This window comes from Crinia signifera, chromosome 8 (genome assembly GCF_055691185.1).
Source record: "Crinia signifera chromosome 8, ASM5569118v1, whole genome shotgun sequence".
In the NCBI taxonomy this organism is placed as follows: Eukaryota; Metazoa; Chordata; class Amphibia; order Anura; family Myobatrachidae; genus Crinia; species Crinia signifera.
In genome coordinates, this window is record NC_139224.1 from 20,551,971 (window position 1) to 20,578,006 (window position 26,036).

The 26,036-nt window shown below is 45.2% G+C and overlaps 1 protein-coding gene across 1 annotated transcript in view; it reads right to left on the reverse strand.

The window, feature by feature from the left end:
• Positions 1–26,036, reverse strand: part of LOC146025845 (copine-8-like) — a 109,801-nt gene that overhangs the window by 56,189 nt on the left and 27,576 nt on the right. The window contains exons 3-4 of the mRNA XM_083155949.1: positions 6,434–6,474; positions 5,548–5,594 (exon numbers count right to left, since the gene is read on the reverse strand). Coding sequence (XP_083012075.1) covers positions 5,548–5,594; positions 6,434–6,474 — 88 coding nt within the window. The remainder of the gene's footprint in view (positions 1–5,547; positions 5,595–6,433; positions 6,475–26,036) is intronic.

Genomic DNA, 26,036 nt, shown 5'->3' on the forward strand with positions numbered 1-26,036 from the left:
AGTGTGGGTTTTTAGAAGTCTAGATGTTGCCCATAGCAACCAATCAGACTCTATATTCAACCAATCAGATTCCATTATCTTTTAGAAGGTGACAGATATATGATAAGTACAATCTGGGCAACATCTACCACTTCTTAAAACCCAGAATGTAGTATATTTACCCCAAGGGGTTATATCAAAGAATTATCAAAGCTCGCCTTCAGCGCCACGTTGGCAAAAAGCAGAGATTTACGCTGACAAATGCTATATTCTGCCGTTAAATTAAACGTCTGTAAGATGTCTGCTCTCTTACTGTGCTGATATTCCGCACTTTGCAGTATATTTAATACATGTATTTAAATAGAAAGCACAGGAGGGGGCAGGGGGCTAATTAATCAAATCAGACCAGACTGAAAGGAGAAAGATGAAATGCATCAATTAGTTTTTCTGGCTGCCATGACCAAAATGAGATTTCCCAGAAGATGCCGATCTCATTTCGTTTGTACATCTCCAGCTCAAGTTCATTAATAGATATTGTGTGCCAGTTAGGAGCAGATTGGTTGGCACTTTATCACTCTCCACCTTATCACTGTTCAAGCTTAGTACATCTGGCCAGCCTTAACAACCGAGCATATTCTTAGCTGTCACAAGGGGGTGCCGGGAGCTTCCAAGTGTCACCCTCCCTTGAAAAAGTGATAAAATTGAGCGTGATAAACCATCAGCTTATCAGCTCCCAACTGTAATTGTTAAACCCAGCCTGTAACATGACAGGAGCTGATTGGTTGGTGGTTTAGCCCTCTCCATTTTATCACTTTCCAAACTTCGTACATCTGGCCTATTGAGTGATATCATTGACATTGGCCCTTATTCTGATCGGTGCGGCCCGATCAGAATATGCGGCCACGACCGTGCAGGCGAATCCCCGCCTTCCATACGGATCGCCACCTCCGTCCGTACGCGGATATGTGGCGATCCGCATGAAAGTGGACGGGGATACGCCTCCTCCGTCTTGGGAGCAGCCCCTGCATTCGATGGTCGCCGAACATCGAATGCAGGGCCGCACGCTCCACTAGGTCCCGCCACCCAAGACCACACGGACACTTGTCCGTGTGAAATCATGTATGGGGGCGGGCAGCTGACATCCGGCGATGTCAGATGCCCGCCCCCTACACACGCGTCACGGCTTCATTACCATGCATACGCCCCGCGTTTGCATGGGAACGCCCATGAAACGCGGGGCGTATGCATAGGGTAATGAGGCTTAGTAGCCCCTCACGCCCCTCTACGCCCCGTGTGCGGCGTGTAAAGAATACATGCGGCGAAATCGCCTGCACATGCGCAGAGTGACCTCTGCACATGCGCAGAGTGACCTCTGCACATGCGCAGAGTGACCTCTGCACATGCGCAGACGATAAACATCGGCGGGACGTCCGCATGCGGAGAAATCCGCACCGATCAGAATAAGGCCCATTATCCTCTAGTGCACACTCAATAGGCCAGATGCACTAAGCTTCAAAAAGTGATCAAATGGAGAGTGATAAACAGCCAGCCAATCAGCTACTGCCTGACATTTTTCAAACACAGTCTGTGACATGGAAGGTAGGAGCTGATTGGCTGGCTGTTTATCACTCTCTATTTTAGCACTTTTCAGGATTAGTAAATCTGGACCAATTTCCTTAACGATCTGGCCTCCTGCACATCGATAATGACCCACTCACTCACTCCCGCTGGATATTCAAGTCAATTTGGCTATATAGACAACAACTTGCATTTCCCTATGGGGCCACAGTATAATTGGTCTGCAAAGAGGTCCCTATCTACTCCATAGCAATGTGACATGTGCCTTTCCATACGGCACCACTGTGGTGCTTCTCTGGCTATACATTATAACATGTGGCCTCATTTCACCCATGAGATGCAGGACTGCAATTCCCCCAGTAAAATCTGCCACTGCGCTCAGTGTCAGTGAGCCAGAGGCAGTCTGTGTGACTGCACTGGCTTCACTGTGACTGGCAGTGACTTCCTATTGGAAGGCCTACCTGTCAGTCACCTGCAGGACAGGCAGTCCGATTGGGAGGTGTTTCCAGCTTCAGCTAATGCAACCAATAGGAGCCAGGCTTTTGTGCATGCACAGTACTTACACCGCTATTGCACATGCACTGGGCCTGACGCCTGTGAACTGCAGAGTACAGGTCACGGGAACCTGGTTGGCGGAGATAACAAGACATTGGAGACCCAGCAGCGCGGCTAGTGTCAGCCCCCTCCTACTCTCAGTTAGGTCGCAAGTGATGACATCACCTACAGTACATCAGGGTTGCCTACTTTTAAAGTCTCCTCTCTGGGAGAAGCCTGGAGAGGAGACTGTCAGCAGCACTTTGGGGGGTGGATGCCAGATGGAGATGTCATCAAGCCCCGCCCCCAGTACTGCAAATCCCACAAGTTGCAAGTCTTCAAGGAGGGGGTGGGGCTAAATGACGCAATTTGCATCTTTAGCCCCTCTCCCCAAAAAGCTGCAAATCGTGGGAAATTAACACTGCCGCGGGGTAGATGCGGGGGGCCTGCCGGCATCCGGGAGGTTTTCCCACCGTTCCAGGGGACCAGGAGGGGGACCCGATTTTCGGGAGCCTCCCGTCCATTCCGGGAAGGTAGGCAACCCTGACCTACATCGAATTCGGACACAGGCCATGCCACAGTATGTTCATCAGACCACGCACGTGCTAGTGAAGAAATATATAGAAGTATGTATATATATATCTCTTATATATTTGGCTACATGTGTCAATCATTCTGGGAGTGTGTCTATAACGCTGGGCGGGGTCACACATGAAACTCTACCCCCACCCCACCCAGCTATATGTACACACTCCCAGCCAGAATCCACATTGCTTAGATAAAACAAACTAAACTACAGCTCCCAGCAGCCCTTCCTGCCCGGCAAGTGGCTTACTTTCAGTTTCATCCAGCGTGTTTTACAGTAAGAGTGAGGCACAGGGGACAAGTTACCCCAGCCTCCCCCACTACCTATAATAAATAAATCATGGCAGCTGAACTGCACAAGAGGCAGCCGGAGGTCCGAAAAGGGGGCGGGCCTAAACGGCACAGTGCTACATACAGTGCCATGCCAGCCAGCAGCTTCACAGACAGCAGCACAGCCTAAAAGGGAGTGTGACACAGGGAAGGGGCTGTGTGTGTGTGTGTGTGTGTGTGTGTGTGTGTGTGTGTGCGCAGGCACACCTGTCTATGTGGTGTCACCATTTCTACAGATGGTCAAATCCACTATGTTTCCACCCCCTCCACTGCTTTCAGAAAATGTTGCAAGCACAAATCTGTAAGATGTACAAGGATCTCACTCCCTGTGTCTGTGCCTCCCTGTCCCCTCCCTACCATCCTGCCTCACTGTCCCCTCCCTACCCTCCTGCCTCACTGTCCCCTCCAAACTGCCCTGTGCCTCCCTGTCCCCTCCGAACCGCCCTGTGCCTCCCTGTCCCCTCCGAACCACCCTGTGCCTCCCTGTCCCCTCCCTACCGTCCTGCCTCACTGTCCCCTCCCAACCACCCTGTGCCTCCCTGTCTGCTATACCACACACCTACAATCACACCACCAACATATGCCACATGTAGACAACTATATACGAGAACACCCTGCCCGGCACCTGCGCTCCCGGAAGTATCGCAGGAACACGCACAGGCCAGACAGGTTCAAGGCAGCAGACTCCCAATCTCGTGGAAACTGCCGCCCCCAACACGCTACGCACAGTGCTGACAAGTGTGGCGGCTGCCTGCTAGCTCCTCCCGCCACCACCGCGACCCGCTCTCACAAGCACCTAATAATTGCAACTGCGCTCTCACACCTGCCTCTCTACCGACGCCAGCCCCGGACCTACGAGGAGAACAGACTTTGCACTATACCACCAACGGATCACAGGTAACATTGGTTTCCTATTCGACCAACGCCTACAGCCTGCACCACACCAAGTACATATCCAATACCACAATCCACCCCCACCCCAAACTAATAACACACACACACTCTCTTTCCACCACTATACCACCACAACACATGCACTTTACACCTACCTAAACTTTCCTACACCACTCCAACAAAATCCCTAACCCAACATACCCCTACCCCACAACACCGCACCCCCTACCCACCCCCACACACACTATCTTTGCACCACTATATTAACTACCCCTGCACTCTACACCTAGCCAAACTAGCCTACACCACCCCACCCCGAACCCACCACTCACACACCCACACCACCCCCAAGCACCTCCCACCCACCCATATCACCCAACCCTCACTCACGCAATAACTGCGTTCACAGGTTAAGGGGGTGCAGCCCCTTACGACGGTGTGAAGAGCGCCCATAGGGCGCGATGAATCACCTAGTATATATATATATATATATATATATATATATGCAATAAGATCGCACTCCATACAAAATATGCAACCGCTGGGGTGATGTCCAGAACTTTCCTTACAAGAAACAAAGTCCATGTATATAAAGACCAAAAAGACACACTCTCCAGACTCTTTGATGCAAAATAAAAAGCTGTGTATTTGTATTCACATAGACATCATAGTATAAAGAAGGGTACTCAACGTTAGCGTTTCAGTCCATATAGGACCTTCCTCAGGAGTTAGACAACAAGGGCATCCATTTGGGGTGAAGCACAGCGTGGACCACACAGCAGGTTCCTACAGGCTGTAAGAACCTGCTGTGTGGTCCACGCTGTGCTTCACCCCAAATGGATGTCCTTGTTGTCTAACTCCTGAGGAAGGTCCTATATGGACTGAAACGCTAACGTTGAGTACCCTTCTTTATACTATGATGTCTATGTGAATACAAATACACAGCTTTTTATTTTGCATCAAAGAGTCTGGAGAGTGTGTCTTTTTGGTCTTTATATATATATATATATATATATATATATATATATATATATATATATATATATATATATGAATTGTGTAATGTGCCAGCGTCAGTCATGTGTCCGTTCTTATTCCAGAAATTGCTCCAGTTAAAAATACTGCACTTGCCTTGTATATACCCATAGGATATGAAGGGTTCTGTTATTATCCTGTAATACCGGACTAAAAATTGTATCAGATAAGTGAGCTGTATCCAGCGTGCTGAAACCAGGGGGATTTCTTCTCCCAGAGATGCAGCATAATACACTTGGCCCAGTTTCATGCTGCAAGTAGTAACTCCTTACTGATCCTGGCGTTCTATGTCAAGGACTACACAGGAGCAAAGCTGGATGGATCTCCGAGAATCCAGGGGATTTAATACTGCCGTGAATCGGGATCAAATTGGCATTGCATAGGGCTGAAAACCATTCGATGTCTGTTCGATTTTGACTATATAGTCAAAATCGAATGGAAAGCTCGTCAGAATCACACAGTGTGTGCGGGGTATTACTCTATAAAGTTTTATGATGAAATTGACACACATGCTCCTATCTGATTTGCTGCAAACTGGGGACTGTTTACAGTGTAATTATTCATCACCTTTATATCTAATTTTAACTTTAAGAGAATGGAGTATTACCTTACCTCAGCCCATTCCTTGTTACCGACCCCTTGCAGATACAAGACGACCACTGGGAAAACAGCAAAATGTCAGCTGTTAATGCTCAGGTAACACAGAGTCATATATATTTAATCGATAAATGACACATAATACATAAGTGTATAACACAAATACAATTGGTATGTAGTTAATTTACCGACGGACTAAATACAGATTGACAGAATCCCCACAACCAAATGCCAACAGACAAAATACCGCCAGGGGGGGGGAGGTACTTTTTACCCAGGTCAGCGGGAGAGGGAGAGAGATTATAGGCTGCCGCTGCAGAACAGCCTCTGTCCCCAGCTCAGCACATGCTGCGCAGTGCGAGCTGGAGAGAGAGACAGCTGCAGCGGCAGCCTGTCCTCTCTCTCTCGTTTATTTTTTTATTTGTGCGGCGGACGGGGGCGCAGATGTTAGAGCATCCCGCCCAAAGTGAGATAATATGAATGACATTAGTACCACTCCCTGGCAGATTTCTAGAACTGTCTCGGTAATCAGTATAGCGCGATCTTATGGTGACGCGTTTCGCAGAGATACCGTTATCCATAGTTTAGGAACACGAGTGAAGAAGTTAATTGCAGCATAGTTCAGTACCAATTATTACTCTGACACCAGCCATTTGTAGCACTGAAAGCCAAAGCAAGAGGTCTATTAAGCTATTAAAATTTCACTTGATCTAGAAGTTCTTTTATCTTCTTTATCTGATACTTTCCATTCTACCACTCTGCGCAATTTACCATGTGTGTCATTGAATTAGCTTTTTAAACCTGGAAATGTTGGAATATCTATCTATCTATCTATCTATCTATCTATCTATCTATCTATCTATCTATCTGAGTGTTAGTAAATAGATAAGTCAGCGCTTACCTGGGTCAGATTTGGAGAACGTATCCATATCCAGCAGGCTCCTATGGAGCAAGAAAGGAGAGGTCAGAGAGATCCGTGTGCAAATATTGTTTTACAATGCACAGATATCAACAGTACAGAATAAAGAGTGTAACACGAATGCTGCTTGCGCACAGGTGAATCAGAGGCATAGCTGATGAGAATATTATAGACCAGTGGTGTCAAACTCATGACCCTCCAGCTGTTGTGGAACTACATGTCCCAGCATGCCAGGCTTGCATACCCTCCCGGAATGGCCGGGACCCTCTCGGAAATCAGATCCGCCGTGATCAGAGCATTTCGCTGCATTTAAGCCCCGCCTCCTCTCCGCGGCCCGCGAATCACAGAGCTTTCCGGAATGGGCAGCGGGGCCAAGTGATGTCAGCCTTGCTCCCGCCCCCCTGACGTGTTGACTCTCCCGGCTTCTGCCGGAGTGGTGAATTTGAAAGTAGGCAAGTATTCAGCATGCCCTGGCACAGGTTTTATATAATGGATTGCTAAAACTGTGGCAGGGCATGCTGGGACGTGTAGCTCCACAGCAGCTGTAGGGCCATGAGTTTGACACCAGTTTTAGACTATATTAGGGTGTTATTCAACTCGATTGGAAAATTTTCTTTGTAAATAGCCCCCTTGCTAATGCCTCTGAGTGTCAGGTAGTATTACTGACCATTAGTCCACGTCATTCACACAGTACAAGGAATGAAGCCCATTGGAGCAACTGGGTCTGTGTCCTTTCATGTACCTGTCTGCCTTCCATGTGCCTGGCTGACCTCCATGTGTCTGTCCATGTGTCTGTCTGCCCATGTACCTGTCTGTCCTTCCATGTTTCCCATTATCCTTCCATGTACCTGTCTGTCCTTCCATGTTTCCCACTATCCTTCCATGTGCCTGGCTGACCTCCATGTGTCTGTCCATGTGTCTGTCTGTCCATGTGTCTGCCTTCCATGTGCCTGGCTGTCCTTCCATGTACCTGTCTGTCCTTCCATGTTTCCCACTATCCTTCCATGTGCCTGGCTGACCTCCATGTGTCTGTCCATGTGTCTGCCTGTTTGTCAATATTCCTGTCTGTCCATATTCCTGTCTGTCTGTCTGTCCATGTGTCTGTCTGTCCGTCCGTCTATGTGTCTGTCTGTCCATGTGTCTGTCTGTCCGTCCGTCCATCTGCCCATGTGTCTGTCTGTCCGTCCGTCCGTCCGTCTGTCTGCCCATGTGTCTGTCTGTCCCTCTGTCTAGCTGCCCACGTGTCAATCTGCCCATATGTCCATATGTCTGTCTGCCCATGTGTCTGTCTGTCTGTCTGTCCGTCTGTCCATGTGTCTGTCTGTCCGTCCGTCCGTCTGTCTGCCCATGTGTCTGTCTGTCCCTCTGTCTAGCTGCCCACGTGTCAATCTGCCCTTATGTCTGTCTGCCCATGTGTCTGTCTGTCCATCCGTCTATCCATCTGTCTGTCTGCCCATGTGTCTGTCTGCCCATGTGTCTGTCTGTCAGTCCGTCCATCTGTCTGTCTGCCCATGTGTCTGTCTGCCCATGTGTCTGTCTGCCCATCCGTCTGTCTGCCCACGTGTCAATCTGCCCATATGTCTGTCTGCCCATGTGTCTGTCTGTCCGTCCGTCTATCCATCTGTCTGTCTGCCCATGTGTCTGTCTGCCCATGTGTCTGTCTGTCCGTCCGTCCATCTGTCTGTCTGCCCATGTGTCTGTCTGCCCATGTGTCTGTCTGCCCATCCGTCTGTCTGCCCACGTGTCAATCTGCCCATATGTCTGTCTGCCCATGTGTCTGTCTGTCCGTCCGTCTATCCATCTGTCTGTCTGCCCATGTGTCTGTCTGCCCATGTGTCTGTCTGCCCATGTGTCTGTCTGTCCGTCCGTCCATCTGTCTGTCTGCCCATGTGTCTGTCTGCCCATGTGTCTGTCTGCCCATCCGTCTGTCTGCCCACGTGTCAATCTGCCCATATGTCTGTCTGCCCATGGGTCTGTCTGTCCGTCTGGCTGTCTGCCCATGTGCCTGTCTGTCCACCTGTCTGGCTGCCCATGTGCCTGTCCATATAACCAGCAGTCACTGAATCTGTTTATTTTCTCAGTGCACCTAGGTTATCTTTGCTGATACATTTTTAATCCACATGAATAATCAATAAAAATGTTAAACATTATGCTTTACACTCAGCATACTCTATTGGTTCTTTTTAGTACTGCCTAGGACCCCTGAAGGACCCCATCGTATCTGCCAGAACAGCAGAATTCTCCATGGAATGGATTCCCCCAGTTATTTGCAATGACTGTCTATTTAATAGAGATACATAGAACAGACGTGCATAGAAATAAACTCATTTTCGCGTCAATACACATGTACAATATTTATTATCTATAAATAATGCAAGTAACTTTTATTTTAGCCTGCTAGTCCTTATTCCTGTAGCCGCGATGTATGGGACATCAGTTATTTCCTCTGTGTATTAATCTTGGAACACTGGAACTTATTTCATGCAGTGTTTATAAATATACATGAAAAAACGTTCAGATTATTCTGAAAACGGCGGGAAAATATGTTTATTGTATCTCAAAAATTTCAATAAAAATCATTGAATTAAAAAAAAAAGGGGGATTTACAAATGTGCAAAAACGCAACAACGTAATACATTTCTATTTGTGCAATCGAATGATTTCTGTAGCCTCTGCTCTGGAAAGTAGTCTATACTTATCGCCCCCTTTGTTTCTTCTAAGTTGCACTGAACATGGATCTAGACAGCGGAGTTGCAACTGAGGTGCAAGAGATACAAACGGTCTCAGTAATGTAAACAAAGGAAAATAAAAAAGTCCCAAGGCGCTTCCAAGCAACTTCTGCCAAGCCTCCAAACAAGGACCACCACACAATCCTTCTACACAACAACCCAATATTCCCAAAACATCCAGCGAGCGGCAATGGAACTTGTTCACACACCAGAAGTTCATCAAACCGGGATTCCCCCTCCCCCATTGTAATTCACATATATGTAAAAAATAAAGACAAACACCGATGTCTAGTATGTTTACAATTTGGATCAAATAGACTGAAATATTAAAGGCCCAGAAACACGTACCCTCACTCACATGGAAGAAAGTAAGAACCTGTGCATAAAGGTTTCTTTAATCAGGTTCCCACCTTGTTATGTCAGTAGGTATTCCATTCACAGAGTACTGAATTTAAACGTACCGCGCTCACATGGGTCATAATCGGATTATACATATAAAGGTATCTTTGTGTGCGGTGCTATGTCTCACAATTGCTGTGCTGTTATCTTCCCCTCGTCAAATGGTATGAAAAAGAGGAAAGTACAACACAATATCTAGTACGTCTGGGTCTCAAATGGTGCTTTAGAATAGGAGAAAAAGATCTCAAAAGAGAGGCGTACCCTCACACTAGGAAAAGGGTAAACCTATGTATAAAGGTTTCTTTTACTCAGCTGGTTGCACCACGTGCTCTAGGTGATAATAACCACAAACAATGGAGCGCGTACCGTACTCACAAGCGTGTAGGCTGGACCATGCATATTATGAGGTCTTTATGTCGATTAATTGAGTGGCTCCAGGTACCACCTTTTCAGTCAGTCTTCGGATCCCCAGCATCCCGCCCACCAGGCATCCGTCTATACCACACAAGGCCAAACTGTGGCCCTCGAGCTATTGTGAAACTACAAGTCCCATCATGCGTTGCCACAGTTGGCTATTAGGGAATGCTAAAACTATGGCAAGGCATGCTGGGATAAGTAGTTTCACAACAGCTGGAGGTAGGGATAGCCATTGACCATCGATGATTCGAAATCATCGATGGCTCATGGCCGATGTTGAATACTTTTGCCATCGATGGGGGAGAACCAGATGGTTTCCCTCCATCGATGGAACAGCAAAACAATGTTTTTTTTTTATTTATTGTTTTTTTTAAGTGCCGGGACACGGAGCATAGCTCCGACACCCGCGAAGCCCTGCCCCTGTGTTTTTATTGGCCCACAGGAAAATCAATCAAACACAATGTATGACCATCGATATGTAAAAATATCGATGGTCAGCCATTGCATAGTTTAGCACTATCGATGGCCAGTTGCAGAATTGCCATCGATGGCAACTATCGATGGCAATGGCAACGATGGTCATCCCTAGCTGGAGGGCCACAGTTTTGACAATTCCCATTTACATATCTCATTGTGCAAGTAGGAATCTTGTATTTGTAATGCCCCATGATGGCAGAAGGTGGTGCAATACTCTGCAGGGCTCATTTCTGCAGGCTTAAGATGTTACCCGTATAAGGTATGTGAGATAGATATTAATATATATTGGTTCATGAGTTAAAATGTATATCAAAGAAATGACATAGTGTAATTATATCATGAATTGTAAGTGTCAGTACATTGCTATATTGCAGGAGCACATTCTAATATTTGTTCATCCCATGCTAATAAACTAAAGGGATTTATATGTAGACATATACATGATTAGCATATTAATACAAGTCCCGCACTAATACTCTGGGACTCTAGATGGCGCATTGGACGAATAAAAATCCTTAGTACTGGGGCTGTGAGTAACATGATTAATACACATAATACTGTAGAAAGATTATTCTATTAAAACAACTTTATTACTACCGTATATACTCGAGTATAAGCCGACCCAAATATAAGCCGAGGCACCTAATTTCACAACAAAAAACTGGGAAAACTTATTGACTCAAGTGGGACCCTTATCGAGAATAAGCCGAGGGGGGCTTTTTCAACATAAAAAATGTTCTGAAAAAGTAGGCTTATACTCCAGTATATATGGTATGTCGGCTACAGTGTGTTCAGTATACAGACGCAATCATTTCAGTTGCTAAAGATGACTTTTAATACTATAGTTGGGAAGTACATACTGGAGGGTAATTCTAGGGATGGCCATCGGTGCCTTTGCCATCGATGGTTGTCATCGATGGCAAAAGTGCAACTGACCATCGATAGTGTATAAGTATGCAATGGGTGACCAACGATGTTTTTATATATCGATGGTCATCCATTTGCTTTGAAACATTGTCGTCTGGGCCAATCAAAATACTGTGATGAAAAAAGAAAAATGAAACTATTCAGTTAAGCCTGACATCGATGATGGGAAACCATCTGGTTCTCCCCCATCGATGTCAAAACTATTCGACATCGGCCATAAACCATCAATGTTTTCTAATCATCGATGGTCGATGGCCATCCCTAGGTCATTCATTATCAACATCAGAATATGTTAGCAGTAGAGCCTCATAAACACTAGAGGAAATAGTGAAAGATAGCATACAAAACGGGCTTTCTGAGCAATATCATTCACTATATACTCTAGTGTGTACACTTAATATCGCTCTGGCGCATCGTTAATGATGATTGATGTCTATATAGCCAAACGACCTGCATGTTCAGCGTGCCCTGATATCGTTAAGCGTGTATGTACAATCCAGCTTCCTGCCCTTCTGTCAGTGTCAGAATCTCTTCCCTTCCTATGACTCATTCTTTCCCCTTCCTATGTCTTGTTCCTGTCTTTCTTCTGTGCAAGCCTATCTTTCTTTCCCCCATGTGTGCCAGTGCCAACCACTTTGACCTTCCTGTCTGTACCAGATTCTCTGCCAGTCTACTGTCTACTTAAGCTTCTCTGCCATTCCATTGTTTGCAGACCTCACTGCTTAATGTCAGTGTCTCCCTCTGCTCTTCCTGTACCAGTCTCTCTTTGATTGTATCCCCATATGTGCCTGTGTCCCCCTATGTGTATGTGCCCCTCTCTGAGTTCTCTCTGTGTGTGTCTGTTATTTTCTCCCTTTCTTTGTGTGCCTGTCTCTAATTTTGTGACACTCTGTTATGTCAAAATGCAAATAAATAAATATTTGTTGACCCCAATGTCAGATCCACTTGCACAAACACCAACCATCGGCCGTACGTCCGCATTCGGAGCCATCCGACTCAATCAGAATAAGGCCCTATGTTACTTAATAAATAGAATACTTTTCCATTCTCTATGAATTACCAGGTAAAAAGCTTCTTCTACTACAGCGTAGTTATAAACCTAACTCTAAGCCTCGCTGGGGAAAACAAGAATTTATGGCAATTTATTTTTAAAGTAAGCCATTATTATGTCAGATACATAAATAAGTGCAAGAAGTTGCATGGGGGGGGGGAGGGGGGGGGGGCAATCGGCGTCAGAGGTAGAGTGTAGGGAGTCGCACAATTACCGCTAAGGATCATTCAGTACGTGGATTAGAAGTCTGCGTTATCTACTGATGAGCCCAAAATTGTCTAAATTTAGCTGTCAGTAATCTTATAGAGTATTTTATGTGTAAAAAGTTGTATAGCAGGGATCAAAGTCCGCGTCACCAGCCAGCTGGTGAACGACGTGGAAGAAGCAACAAAAAAAACCATGATTACATTTTTTTTTTAGATCTTCTATTCCGCAGAGAGCAAGAGACGGATATGGACCAGCGCACTAATAGGGAACACGCTCGCTGGAAAACACAATATTGATCACTTCATAAGGAAGGCTGAATTTAACTCGCACTCCCAGGGCAAAACATGGGTACGATTTAATTAGGAGACACAAGGTAAGGTATTACGTTTCTTCTGGCAGACACAGTGTGGAACAATACAAAACATGATTTACAGTTCGCAGCAGAGGGTAACTAAAATACCCTTCATTGTTTACAGCAGAGGTTTGCAACGTGACCCATTTACTGCTACTGATATACCACTGAACAAACCTGGACTCAATGGATGAAGAAGTTTTGGATTCATCGTGTTCCGCCAGCCCCTTCGATGCAGACTTAAAACACAAGCAGAGGTGTAACTCCCCAGATGGCTCCACTGCACATATGATGTCAGCATCTTGGCCAGATACTCTGACCTACTGACCATTGTGTAGTCCGGACAGGGCTGCCAATAGGGGGGTGCTTTGGGTACAGCTGTCCCGTACCCCAGCAGCTCATTTTGCCCACCGCAACCCCCCAACTGCCTTTGCTGCGCTGAACAAAGCAGGTTCCTGAACGCAGGCTTATTCTCAACCCTGGACGCCGATGGCCAATTAAAATGCTGCACTGGCTTTTGAGTCAATCAGAGCTTGCGTACTGGCAGCTAATCAGAGCGGCTGCCGGTACACGAGCTCTGATTGGCTCATCAGCTGGTGCTGCATTTTAATTGGCCGCCGGCATCCTGAGTTAAAGAAGCCTGCACTCCCGGACCTCCGAGCTGCAGCTCAGCAGAAGAGGAGATGGGGGAGCAGGAGCCGGGTTCTGGTAAGTCAAGTGAGGAGGAGGGGCCCGGACTGGAAATGAGTGCCAGGCCCCAAAATTCCTGAAGGCGGGCCTGAGTACGGGAACGCCACCCCTCCAGACTAAGGTCTTAATTACCTGACTGTCCAGAGTAGTCCTGGAAGGGTGGTGGTAAGAACCCTATAATTAATAACCACATGTCAAATGCTTGTGACATGTATTTTGCACTTATATCTTTAGACAGCCTTATTGGGCTTACATACAGTATTCCTGCAATTCCTGGCCCCTTGCGGGCTGGGCCCCATAACAAATATGTAGGCTGCAGAGTGCGCTGCTAAGTCACAGCAGTACATTTGTGTGAGGTGATTTGGATTATGCTGGAAGATCGGACTATGCTGTAACCTTGTATTGTGTCTCTGTAAGCTAGATGACACATACAGTACTGCAGAAACTGCTCCCCTATAATGCGCACCGCTTTACATACAGCTGCCAAACTAATCTCCAGGAATCCTTCTCTTGCAGTCAGCCATGTGTGACTCCTCACAGATTCCCATGCGTTGTCAACTACATATATTTAAAAAGGACAAGTTTCTAGTTAAAAATATGAAACTTACCTCTCAACTTTTATTATAAAGTAGGACCAGTGAAAGTTTCTATAATGGGGTTATACCGGCACTTCTGACTTGCTGGATCAACTCCTGTCCCATTCTCTAGTCATAAAAGTTCTCTATAATTACTGATTACCAGTTTTTATTCTGTAGCACACACACACACACAGGTACAAATACATACATTTACACTAGAGTTAATATTTTTGGGAGCCAATTTACCTACCAGTCTAATTTTAGATTGTGGGAGGACACTGGAGTATCCGGAGGAACTCCAAGCAAGCACGGGGAGAACATACAAACCCCACGCAATTATGGCTATTTCAGGAATTGAACACATGCTGTGAGGCAGCAATGCTTACCGTTACGCCGGACGTGCTGCCCAAAATGTTGTGTGGTCCTGGCATGGGCCCAGGCAACTGTAGAAGTCTGTGGGTTGGAGGTGTGGTGAAACTACACTATCCCCACTTACAAACACATACCCACAATGCAGTGACAATGGCATTTACAAACACACCCCCGCAAAGGAATGTACACAAAAACCAGGCATACCTACACCAGCTTCAGCGACCATGCAACGCCTAGTACCAGGACCCCTAGGGAGACCTGTACTAGGCCCAACCTTCTAGATTGTTACACAGAACCCCTAAATTGGTAAACAGCTGGAGAGCACAGTGTATGGCCTATAGAAGAGAGAAGAAGGAGCTTGGCGTACTGTACCTGCAGGAAACAGGCAAATGAAAGAGGAGCTCTTAAACTTTGACGAGAAATATCCTGGGTTATCTGCACAAATGTACGGACTATAGTTCTTCAACGTGTTCTTGTAAAGAGCTTCAGGATAAAGAGCCAGTCTTGGTGCACCTGAACACTCGTCTGTCTATATGTAATGAATTGTCAAGAAAAAAATAGGAAAGTACCCACCACACCTGTCAAACTCTTAGTACACTCAAAATATGGCCGGCGTAGACCACACTACGATGAAGGGCCCCCATCTCTAACCAATGTCTTTCACTACTCTGCAGTCCACTTTACTGACAATATTTCACCATTCCCCTACATTAAATATATAATGGATCTTTCCAGAAGAAAAATGTTAGGAAAAGCCAGCACAGGAAAACCCACTTATTACCCTTAGCATTTTGAAATAGAACTGCTCCAATTCCAACATCCGATAGATCTCATCTACTTCAAAATGAGGCGTACTAACAAGAAGCTGCACACACAGTATTAAGGGATCTGTGTAAAACCATTGAGAAGGTTTAGGTCCTTGGAAACAGGAGCTACAATGGAAGAGAAGGATTTAATACAACCTATAGTCATCTGCAAAACCTAAGTTGCTTCAAGAATAACGGGCAAGATCAAATGCATGGCGGGAAATCAATATTTGACAATGTACCGTCTTAGTGTCCAGCTGAAGGCATGCCCGATAATCACAGTAGTCCAACGTCGTCTCTATGAGGTGTGAGGGGAAATTTGCCTATGTTTGCGGTAACAAAGTGTTGGCTTTCCAACCACTCCCTAATCGTTCCGATGCTTGCACTTTGGCAAGATCCATAGTCATCGTATTAGTAAGATATTGGGGACATTTCTAGTGCTCTACCTAGATGATTTTCCTATTTCTCACCCACTGAGCTCCGTAAAATGCTAAGGTTGTTTTATGCTAAGAGTTCCTGGGCATATTACCTTGAAAGCCCATTGGAGATATACATAGTCCAGAAGGCTATATGTATTCATACAAGAATAACGTTATTCTTTTTGCACCATCACTACTGCACTTTATGAGTGTCCGTCTTGAAGAAAAGGCTACAAGGCCTTGAAACGTTGACTGTATGTGACAACTTTTTTCTCCACTACTAAAAATCCATTTCAAAGTCCAGTGAGTGCCGCTCATCATTCCTGAGGGTAACCTCGGGGTATTGTATTCTACATTCACGTCTAGTGAAGGCACCCTGGCACGATGACAATTTGTCCGAGAGTGCCAAATTTCATCCTTGCTATATATATATATATATATATATATATATATATATAATTTTTTTTTTATTAATAAGTATCAATCTTATACAAAAATAATGCCCGCTTGATTAAATCAAACATTTTGGAAATCAAATGAAGCAGGTATTTTTATTTGAAGTTTTTAGACCTCTGTTATCAATAGAGATAAGCCAGCTTGGTTCTCCGAGAACAGTGCCCACCCAAACTTCCGGGGCCTGAGGGAATCAAGTTTTTCCGACAGGTTTGGATTCCAAATCAAGGCACCATACTGGCATTAGAACATTCAGGTTTAGGTTACTTGGGCACCATTTCACAAAGGACGCTAGATGGAGAGCATACACTGGATTGCCAGGGCAGAAACTAATATATATCAGCCGTGCATTATACTGGTGCACAGCCCAGAGCCCCAAAGCAGACATCAATCTAGTCCTACGCTCTACTAGTGCACAGCCCATAGTTCCTAATCAAACACTAGTCCTGTATAATGTGGTGCATAGTAGTACTAGGACATACTAGTCTATTTTTGGTCACTGCCTACATTGCAGTGCAAAGTTCCATATAGGGCAGCTTTAATCCTTGGTGCACACTGGTGTTTTTGTCACTGCCTAGTATACACTGGGCAGCAGCAGTAAGTATTTTTTGATGCACAGTGACCACAAAAGTTTTCAATGAAGTTTGCATTTGTGAAAAAAAAATGTTTTAAAACCTGTTGTTTTTGTACATCTTGTGTGTGCTGTAGGTGCCATACCCCATTGTATTGATAAATATACTGTAAGCACTGTGTCTCAGCAGTGTGAGTTGTCATGTGTGAGAATTTTTTTTTTTTGTACAATTACAAAAGCAGGAGTAGCAACCAAGTACTAGTGCTGTTTCTGCTGTCAGTAACGATGGAAAGGAAAGGGCAACTGAAGTCAAAGCAATACAATACAATGCTAAAGAAAAAGTCATCACCTCTAATAAAGGGAACATTTACTGCAGAAAAATATAAAATTGCCAACACTGGAATCCACCATTATAGAAGTCTTTGTACTTTGTTGCATTGGGTGGCAAAAATTTTCCACATAAAAATTGTAGTTGATTTTTATAAACATGAGTCTTTTTCCACGTTTCATTAGTTGCTACTTGAAATGGTTTTAGTAGCTTGCATAAAACAGAATATACGCAAGTGTAAAGCGCAACAGAATATGCTACATAAGAAACGGTAAATAAAATAAAAGTGTGCTGGAGTAAGGTACATTCTCCCTCCTCTCCCTATGTTGTAGCTTCTTGCGTAGGTTTTGATGGCTTGTTGCTGTTCCTCCATTCACTGAAGCACATTAAATTTCACCTGGTCACTATCTCTTGCTTCAGCTAGTGAAATAGGAAATGGAACTGTGCTTGTAGCTGCTGAAATCTTCTACAGGTGGTTGAATGAATGTAAAAAAAAAAAGTCTACTTATTTTTCTGCCCACCGACAGCATCACTGCACTCATCTTATTTATTTAATAAAAATTTGAGCCACCAAGTTTAATGGGTACTTATGTATTATCTGGGCGCCTGATTTTTTCATTGCATTGCATTGCATCGCATGCAATATAGTGGCATACAATGCAATGCAATGCAATGCGATTTTTCATTGTAAAGACCCAATTTTTAATTGTATAGTCACCCATGGTTGATTTCATACCCCCACTATCCAACTACGCATGGAATTGATTTTATATAGTGTGGGGAGCGCAGCGAGCCACCGAGCCCAAAGCGTGGCGAGGGGACGCAAAATACATGTAAAGTTATCCACGTCCGCTCGCCACGCTTCGGGCTCGGTGGCTCGCTGCGCTCGCCACACTATTTAAAATCAACTCCATGCGTAGTTGGATAGTGGGGGTATGAAATCAACCATGGGTGACTATACAATTAAAAATCAGGTCTTTACAATGAAAAATCGCATTGCATTGCATTGCATGCCTTAAGTAGTGGCATGCAATGAAAAAATCGGGAGCCCAGATAATACATAAGTACCGTTTAATGTGTTAGCAAAATTAGCCCTCATACATTTCTTTAGTCAATCAAACAATTAAATTAAATGAACAAAATAATCCTCCTTTTTCAGCAACTCCTTTTTCAGGAGAGAAAAGGACATTAAAGAATCATTTTCAATTATTAATAACGTCCCCATGCCCCAATAATTACAATTTTCAGAATCAAACAATAAGCTTACAAATCAATTCTTCCTTTCTTCTGATCCAGTTCTTGATCGAAGAAAACGTTCCTGGTTTAATTTTCAATAGGGTCGTATACTGTAGTTTATTAAATTGCCATATTGTCTGCCGCTGCAGTGCCACTCTATTTCCTATGCCATGTTTAAAGATGAAAGGCCACGTGTGTGCCTCCCACTGGTGTCACTTGGCTTAGCCAGCCCACTTTTGGCTTGATTTTTGGATGAAAACAATAGTGTGAGCTGGTCAAAATTTACTGAAAATGAATGTTATTTATTTATTACCAGTTTCTTATATAGCGCATACATATTCCGTAGCGCTTTACAGAGAATATTTGAACATTCACATCAGTCCCTACCCAAGTGGAGCTTACACTCTATATTCCCTACCACATGTACACGCACACACAGACATTCTAGTGTTAATTTTGTTTGGAGCCAATTAGCTTACCAGTATATTTTTGGATTGTGGGAGTAATGCTGACCATTACACCATCCGTACTGCCTTGTATTATTGAGGCTAATAATAATGTAAGACCAAAAATAAAGGTCAAATCATGCGATTGTAGCTGTTTTTTTTTTTTTTTTTTTTTTAATGTAACAATTTTTGTAAAAGCATACAGATCCAAATCCCAATCACATGGGGTTGGTTTTGGAAAAAAACAAAACACAAAATGAATACAGATCCAAACCCAAAACACCATGGTCGGTGCACATATCTAGTTATCAATGCAGTGGCGTAATCTCCCACCTATGTTTTTTATTAAACAAAAACTCAGCATTTGCAGGAGACCTAGCCAATGTAATAAACCAGTGTTCCAAACTTCCAATAATACATTTCTCCCTGGCATTAGACCAGTGATTTTCAACCTTTTTACCTTGCGGCACACTAAATAAGATTTTAAAATGGCCAAGGCACACCATGAGATCCCCATAGGGCAAAACACATTGTTCCCCACAGGAGAAAAGCCAAACCTATTGGCCCCCATATAAAAAAGAATCACACTGGTCCCCACAGGTAACAAAAAATAAAATGCATGGGCCCTTTACATGAACAGAAGAGACCAGTAAATAACACCTGAGAACAGCTCAAAGCACACTAGTGTGCCACGGCACAGTGGTTGAACAACACTGCATTAGACTAAAGGTGCCCATACACTAGTAAGATTTATCTTCAGATCTGGCTGGTTGGAACAAAAACATGGTTATGGATGAGTGACAGTTTGTCAGTTTTCCAGCATTTCCAACCAAATGGTCAACTGTCATTTGCTCTCCTCCATAACCAGGATTTTGTTCCAACCAGACAGATCTGCAGATAAATCTGTGTGTGTATGGCCACCTTTAGACGGAGTAAGTCACCTTTGAGTGGCAATAAGAGGATATTCTTTGAAGGACATACCCGTGAGCCTAGTTCAACTCTTCTAAACCTTGCTATTTCCCGAATGAATTAAATAACCCATGGTATAAACTTAAGCCAACGTTCTGTCACCTCAGTCTATCCTCAGAAGACACCCTAAAGGTTCCACTCTGCTTAGGTTCTTCATGGTCACTTTGGCTCTCCTAACAGAGGAAGTAGAGGAAGGAACATTCATGTGTTTTCTTATTGATTCGTTCTCCAGTCTTAGTAGTCAACTGCATCAGACTCTCAAGGGTTCCCGGAGCAGCATACTGGACTAGTAAGGTTTATATTTGATCTACTTACAGGTTATAGCTCAATGCCAAAAATCAGCACAGCATTCCCCCACCAGTTGAGACCATGGATAGCATATGTTGGTTTTGATGGAAGTGGACTAGTATACAGTAGATCATCATCCATTGATCCTAAAAATTCAAAACATGAGGATCTATTATGAGAGCCATGGGTTGAAGAACCCTTTGCAAATATTGATAATGATTATGTTACTATTGCTCCCTCCTTGTTCTTCAGATCCCGAAGAGCAGAGTCTCAACCTCAGATGCAATTTACAACTTTCCCTAAAGTTTAAAAACATTTTGCCATCTGCTGAAAAGGTCAAGTTAGATTTCAGAAGATTGGAAGCAAGTTCCCGAGGACCTCTAGGAGCTGAAAAATAGGCCCAACTCCATATGGATAAAGTATTTGATAGAAATATGTCAGCACTTGGCAGCATGCAGTGAGCAACATCTTAATTCTATTAAACAGTCTGATATTTAAGATACTTTTTTCCGTGCGTAGTTACTACTTTTCTGCAGTAACCTCGGGAAGACTTTCTTTTGACTTTGTCACAGTAATGAGGGTATTTCTTGCTCTGCATGAAACTTCAAGAGGCCTTGGGGTTTATGGGAATTACTCAACTTTCTGTATAATTCCAGCTCCTACAGTCCCCGCTGTTCCATCACAAGGACATTGTGTTTTCTCAGTCCGTTCCTCTATTCCTAGCAGACAAAAACGCGGCTTCACAGCCCATTCTTCATAAGCGCCCTTTTTGTGTAGCGTTCCTTTCATGCAGACAAAATTAAATCCTATAGAAGCCGGGGCCCTTATCCTGTGAAGTTTACGATCAAGAGATGTTTGTGCAGTCACATACTAATATGCCTTGTAATGCCTACTGCAACTCATAGAAAATCTATGCGTATGGTGGTTCGTTAAAGGGAAAAAAAAAAAAAAGTAGGGCAAAGTCATCTAAGCTGTGTTCTGCCATTGGAAATATTCAGATGACAAATGCAGTGTAGTCCGGAATGATGGCAACAGTTTGTTTCATGGGAATACTGCAAATAATGATTCGCCGTTCCATTCCAACTCCTCTGGTAGCAAGGTTATCAATCGCAGCTGCAGATTAAAAATGATAACCAAAAAAAAAAATAATCTATCATTTACTGCAATTGCATGTCTGTAAAAAAACCAAAAAGGTCTAATGGTGCACACAGTGGTGCCGCTATGACAGAAGCCAGGTGCCGCTATGACAGAAGCCAGGTGCTGCAGAAGAGGAGTAACAAAGGCATCCAGAATCTCTGTTGATATTGGGCGCAACCCCAAAATTATGCAAACATGGGCTTTCTCCCTCCAAGCTAGGCCACGCCCCTGGATTAAGGGAATTCCCTTTACGATAGGCCATGATCCCTTTTTCACCCACGCATGCGGGAGGCGCATGGGAGGTACGCCCCAGGTGTAACCGGTACTAGTGACGCCTTTTTAGTGCATGTCAAATGCACATGGTATCAATAACGTCTTGGTTAAGTGAAAAGCATTCTTGGGCAGTGACTGGCAGGCGGCTTAGCGTGGGCACGGAGGTAGTCCGTGTTATGGCTTTCCTGATGACTCTGATGCTATTTAATACTGAAACATACATGGTTTGTAAAAGCCTTTTCTTTTTCTTTATGACATCATGTTTTTAAAGGGAATCTCTCTCATTATTCCTTCATACCCCCAAATAATGAGTAGACAGGACCACTGTTTGAGACATCTCTATACCCATTTTACAAAAAAAAAGTTCCTGTTTATACCACCGCTTTCATTGCACATGTGTGACTGCAAACTAAAGTTAACTGGTCTACAAACGATGAGTATCCGACTCTCCCTATGATGTAAACGGGACCTTAGTCAAAAGATACAAGCTTAGCTACCTATTTACACAGACCCACCTGTGACCTTCCTGGGTCCAACCCTGCTTGCTATATTGTTTGGACTCCTGGGTCACTGTCCTGGGTTGATCCCCCCCCACCCCAATAACCTGGGTTAGAGTAAAACTAGGACTTAGGGCATTATTCTGCTCGATACGGTGGGACCGTATACGGGCGGATCGTTTTTTTTTTTCAACTGCGCATGCGTTGCTTTCGCAATGCGCAGGTGCGGCGACCTCACACTGCTCACGGATGGGTCTCTCTGTGCGAAAAAACCTGTCCGTAAGAGTACGGTCATTGTGGGCGGCATGGGGGCGTTTTTAGGGGAGCGGCCGGAATAATGAGGAAAACTGGGCGTAAACATGGGCGTACCTCGATCGGGGAACGCGCCGTGCATTTTGGGCCAAGAACAGGCGGACGCCAAAGATAGCTCCAGACCACCCCTAGAGAAACCGCATGAGAGCGGACGCCTGGGTCTGCTAATTAACGCTGATTACTACACCTGAATGTAATAAGCAATGCTGCAGTCTATTAAGTCCAAACCAGTGGCGTAACTATAAGGACGCAGCCCCTGCGGTGGCGGGGAGGCGCCGGGGGTCTGCGGGCGCTATATTTTCTCCGCCAGCTCCCCACTGCTTGTGGGTGCACCGGGGAGCTGGCAGGGGGGTCCGTGCAGCGCGGAGGTACCTGTATTCAGGCCGAGAGAGTCTGGAGGTCCATGCGCCTGCGGCGCTGATTATGATGTTGCCGGCCGGGGTCCCTGCAGTGAAGTGGAAATAACGCGCTATCTCACACCTGCTTATATATGGCAAGGTAGTTAGTTTATAACCATCTACACTCATTCAGTAAACTTTAAAAAGCAGGACACTCAATTCACAGAAGTCGACATGTGTCAACTTTTTCACTGTAACACCAACATAACTTTATTTAAAAGTAAAACCAATGTGGGGACACATAGATAGTGATTCAAATGCAACATTAGAACATAATAAATATACATGTAATGAGGGTTAAAATTTAGTTTTATTAGGGTGTTTATTAAGGTACACAATTGTTAATAGAAAACAATTATTGAATAACAGTTAGAATAATTAATTAATTGTCTTAATTATAGTTCAAAGGCAAGATTTGCAGTGCCATATATATGAAGGGTGTGCCACCGTGCACGGACGTACGCTCACTCTCACAATCGGTGACACACGCTGAAAAAAGACGAGACCCGTCCGTGCACTGTGGCGTATGCTCAGATATACGGAAGATGTCGGTGAGGAAACGGATGATACCCGTCCGTGCATTGTGGCGTACGCTCAGATATACTCAAGATGTCGGTGAGGAAACGGACGATACCCGTCCGTGCACTGTGGCGTACGCTCAGATATACGGAAGATGTCGGTGTGAAAACGGACGAGACCCGTCCGTATACGGTGGCGTACGCTCTGTTGTACGCCAGTTATCGGTGTCTAAGAGGAGACCCGTCCGTATACGGTGGTGCACGCTCTGTTGTACTCCAGTTATCGGTGTCTAAGAGGAGACCCGTCCGTATACGATGGTGTACGCTCTGTTGTACACCAGTTATCGGTGTCTAAGAGGAGACCCATCCGTATACGGTGCCGTACGCTCTGTTGTACGCCAGTTATCGGTGTCTAAGAGGGGATCCGTCCGTGTACGGTGGCGTACGCTCAAGTGTACGCCACTCCCCATTGTCGGTGTTTGTGACCGTCCGTATGCGGATGTTTTGTGGGCGGACTTACGCTCACCATCCGCGTACGGGAAACGGACGGTGAAACGGACCGTACGTACATTGCACCGACCGAACCAGAATAAGGCCCTTAAAGTGGTCCTGGAGAGGCGGTGGAACTCATTTTCCCTGCCCCTGACTGCAATGCACCCCCACCCCCGGTGGCAGGGGAAGTGCCAGTGCCAGTGTTTTAGACACCTCCTGCAAACTGTACATTTGTGCCCTATCTACCATAATTTATAAAGAAACAGTGTTCTCAAAAGGATGGAATGTGATCAGTGGCGTAACTATAAATTTTGCTCCCCCCTGTCCAAAAAATTGTGCCCCCCCCCCGGACTCCTCTCCAGCGTGTGATGTGATGACGTCACACGCATAATGGAGAAGCTGAAGCAGGAGAGAGGAAGAGAGACCAGCAGACACTGCTGCTTCCCTTGGCTCTGACGCATCCCAGGCCGCCCTAGCACGTCCATCCACCCGCCCATCCTGTACACAGTAGCCAATAGCCAGCTCTGTGTACAGTCAATTGAATCAGTGGAGGGATCTGTCATCTCTGCCATGGCCGCACCCACACTGCAGCTGACTAGCCTCTGGTGCTCAGCCAGTGGGCAGTGACAGGCAGCAGCATATCAGTGCATCGAGCGGGTGCCGGCGCCCACACAGACCCCGCAGCGGCTTGCTCCCCCAAGCAGCAGCTGGGGCTGCCTTACAGTAGTTACGCCACTGAATGTGATCACACACTAATAATCCCAGTTCAAATTACACCAAACAGCAGCACTACCATATTCACATTACACTGCACGCAGTGCCCCTGATTCATATTACACCAGGGCCAGACTGGCCATCTGGCACTTCTGGCAAATACCAGAGGGCCGATTTCTTCTTGTAAGTGGAGGCTGGTCCGGCATGAGGTCCAGGAGAGAGGGCGGCATCACACGCCGCTATTCCCCTCTCTCCTGAAAGCCGGGAGAAGCAGCGTACGCCTGACAAAGGTCACGCGCATGCACAAATGCCACGGCCGATTCGGCGGCCTAGCCCGTCGCTGTATTACACCACATAGTAATGCCTCTTATTCACGTTATGACACTCAGTAGTGCTCCTTATTCACGTTATGACACTCAGTAGTGCTCCTTATTCACGTTATGACACTCAGTAGTGCTCCTTATTCACGTTATGACACTCAGTAGTGCTCCTTATTCACGTTATGACACTCAGTAATGCTCCTAAATGTATGTCACACAGTAGTATCTCTTAATCATAATGCCCACAGCAGTAGTACCCCTTACAAAAAATGTCCACAGTTAGTTCCCCCTTACACAGAAGTGCCCATTATACACATATCTGTTTCTTTCACTCCAGCAGCTCATCACCCATGCCCCTCCAGCAGCTCCATGCCCTGTGTCGCTCCAGCAGCTTCACCGGCGGTGACAGCATGACATCACATACGCCGTGCCAGATAAGGAAGCCGCTGGGACAGGCTTTTCTGTTGGAATAACTGTGCAGGCCTATGGTGGAACTATTTCCCCTACCATTACAAGTGGTGGAACTCCGTTCCACCCTGTCCCCTCCACTGTGTAAAAGGGGTATTTATTGACAACTGAAAGGGGAGAGGGCAGTCTGATAGGGTGAAGCAGAGGATGCTATTTGGGTTTCTCTATTTTGCAACAAGGCATCATATCAGATTATTATTGGGGGAGCCAAGAGTACGGGAGCCCGGATCCGCCAATGGAAGGCATTGCCACGTTGTCTATAATGACATACAGCTAGATGTGTGTTGAATAGAAAAATGCTAAATAAATACATTAGGAACATTTTCATATTAATTGCACCGAAGATGATCAAGTTAATGCCGACTCCATGCTTTTCTCATAAAAATGCAAAATTGGTTTTAAAAATAGCATTAATCTGCCTATATACATGACTATCAGACGAGGATCCTGGCAATCCTTCGCTAATAAGTGCACAAATTAAATTCAGAAGGGGTTGAGAGCAAATTAAATAAGAAAAGCGTCTAAAATTGACTTAGAGGGAGATTGGAAGATGCAAATATTATAGCGCGTGGTATTTTAAAGGGCCAGAAATCTTTTAGCCTAATCCCATTGCAAGTCTGCCATACACTGTGTGGTTGGATACTTCCTGTGTGGTAAAGGTTTGGCTACGCCGGCTTATATTCAGAGCTGTTAAGCAAGTTTGGTAGACTGGGGCAGAAAGCAACAGACTGCCATCCCCAC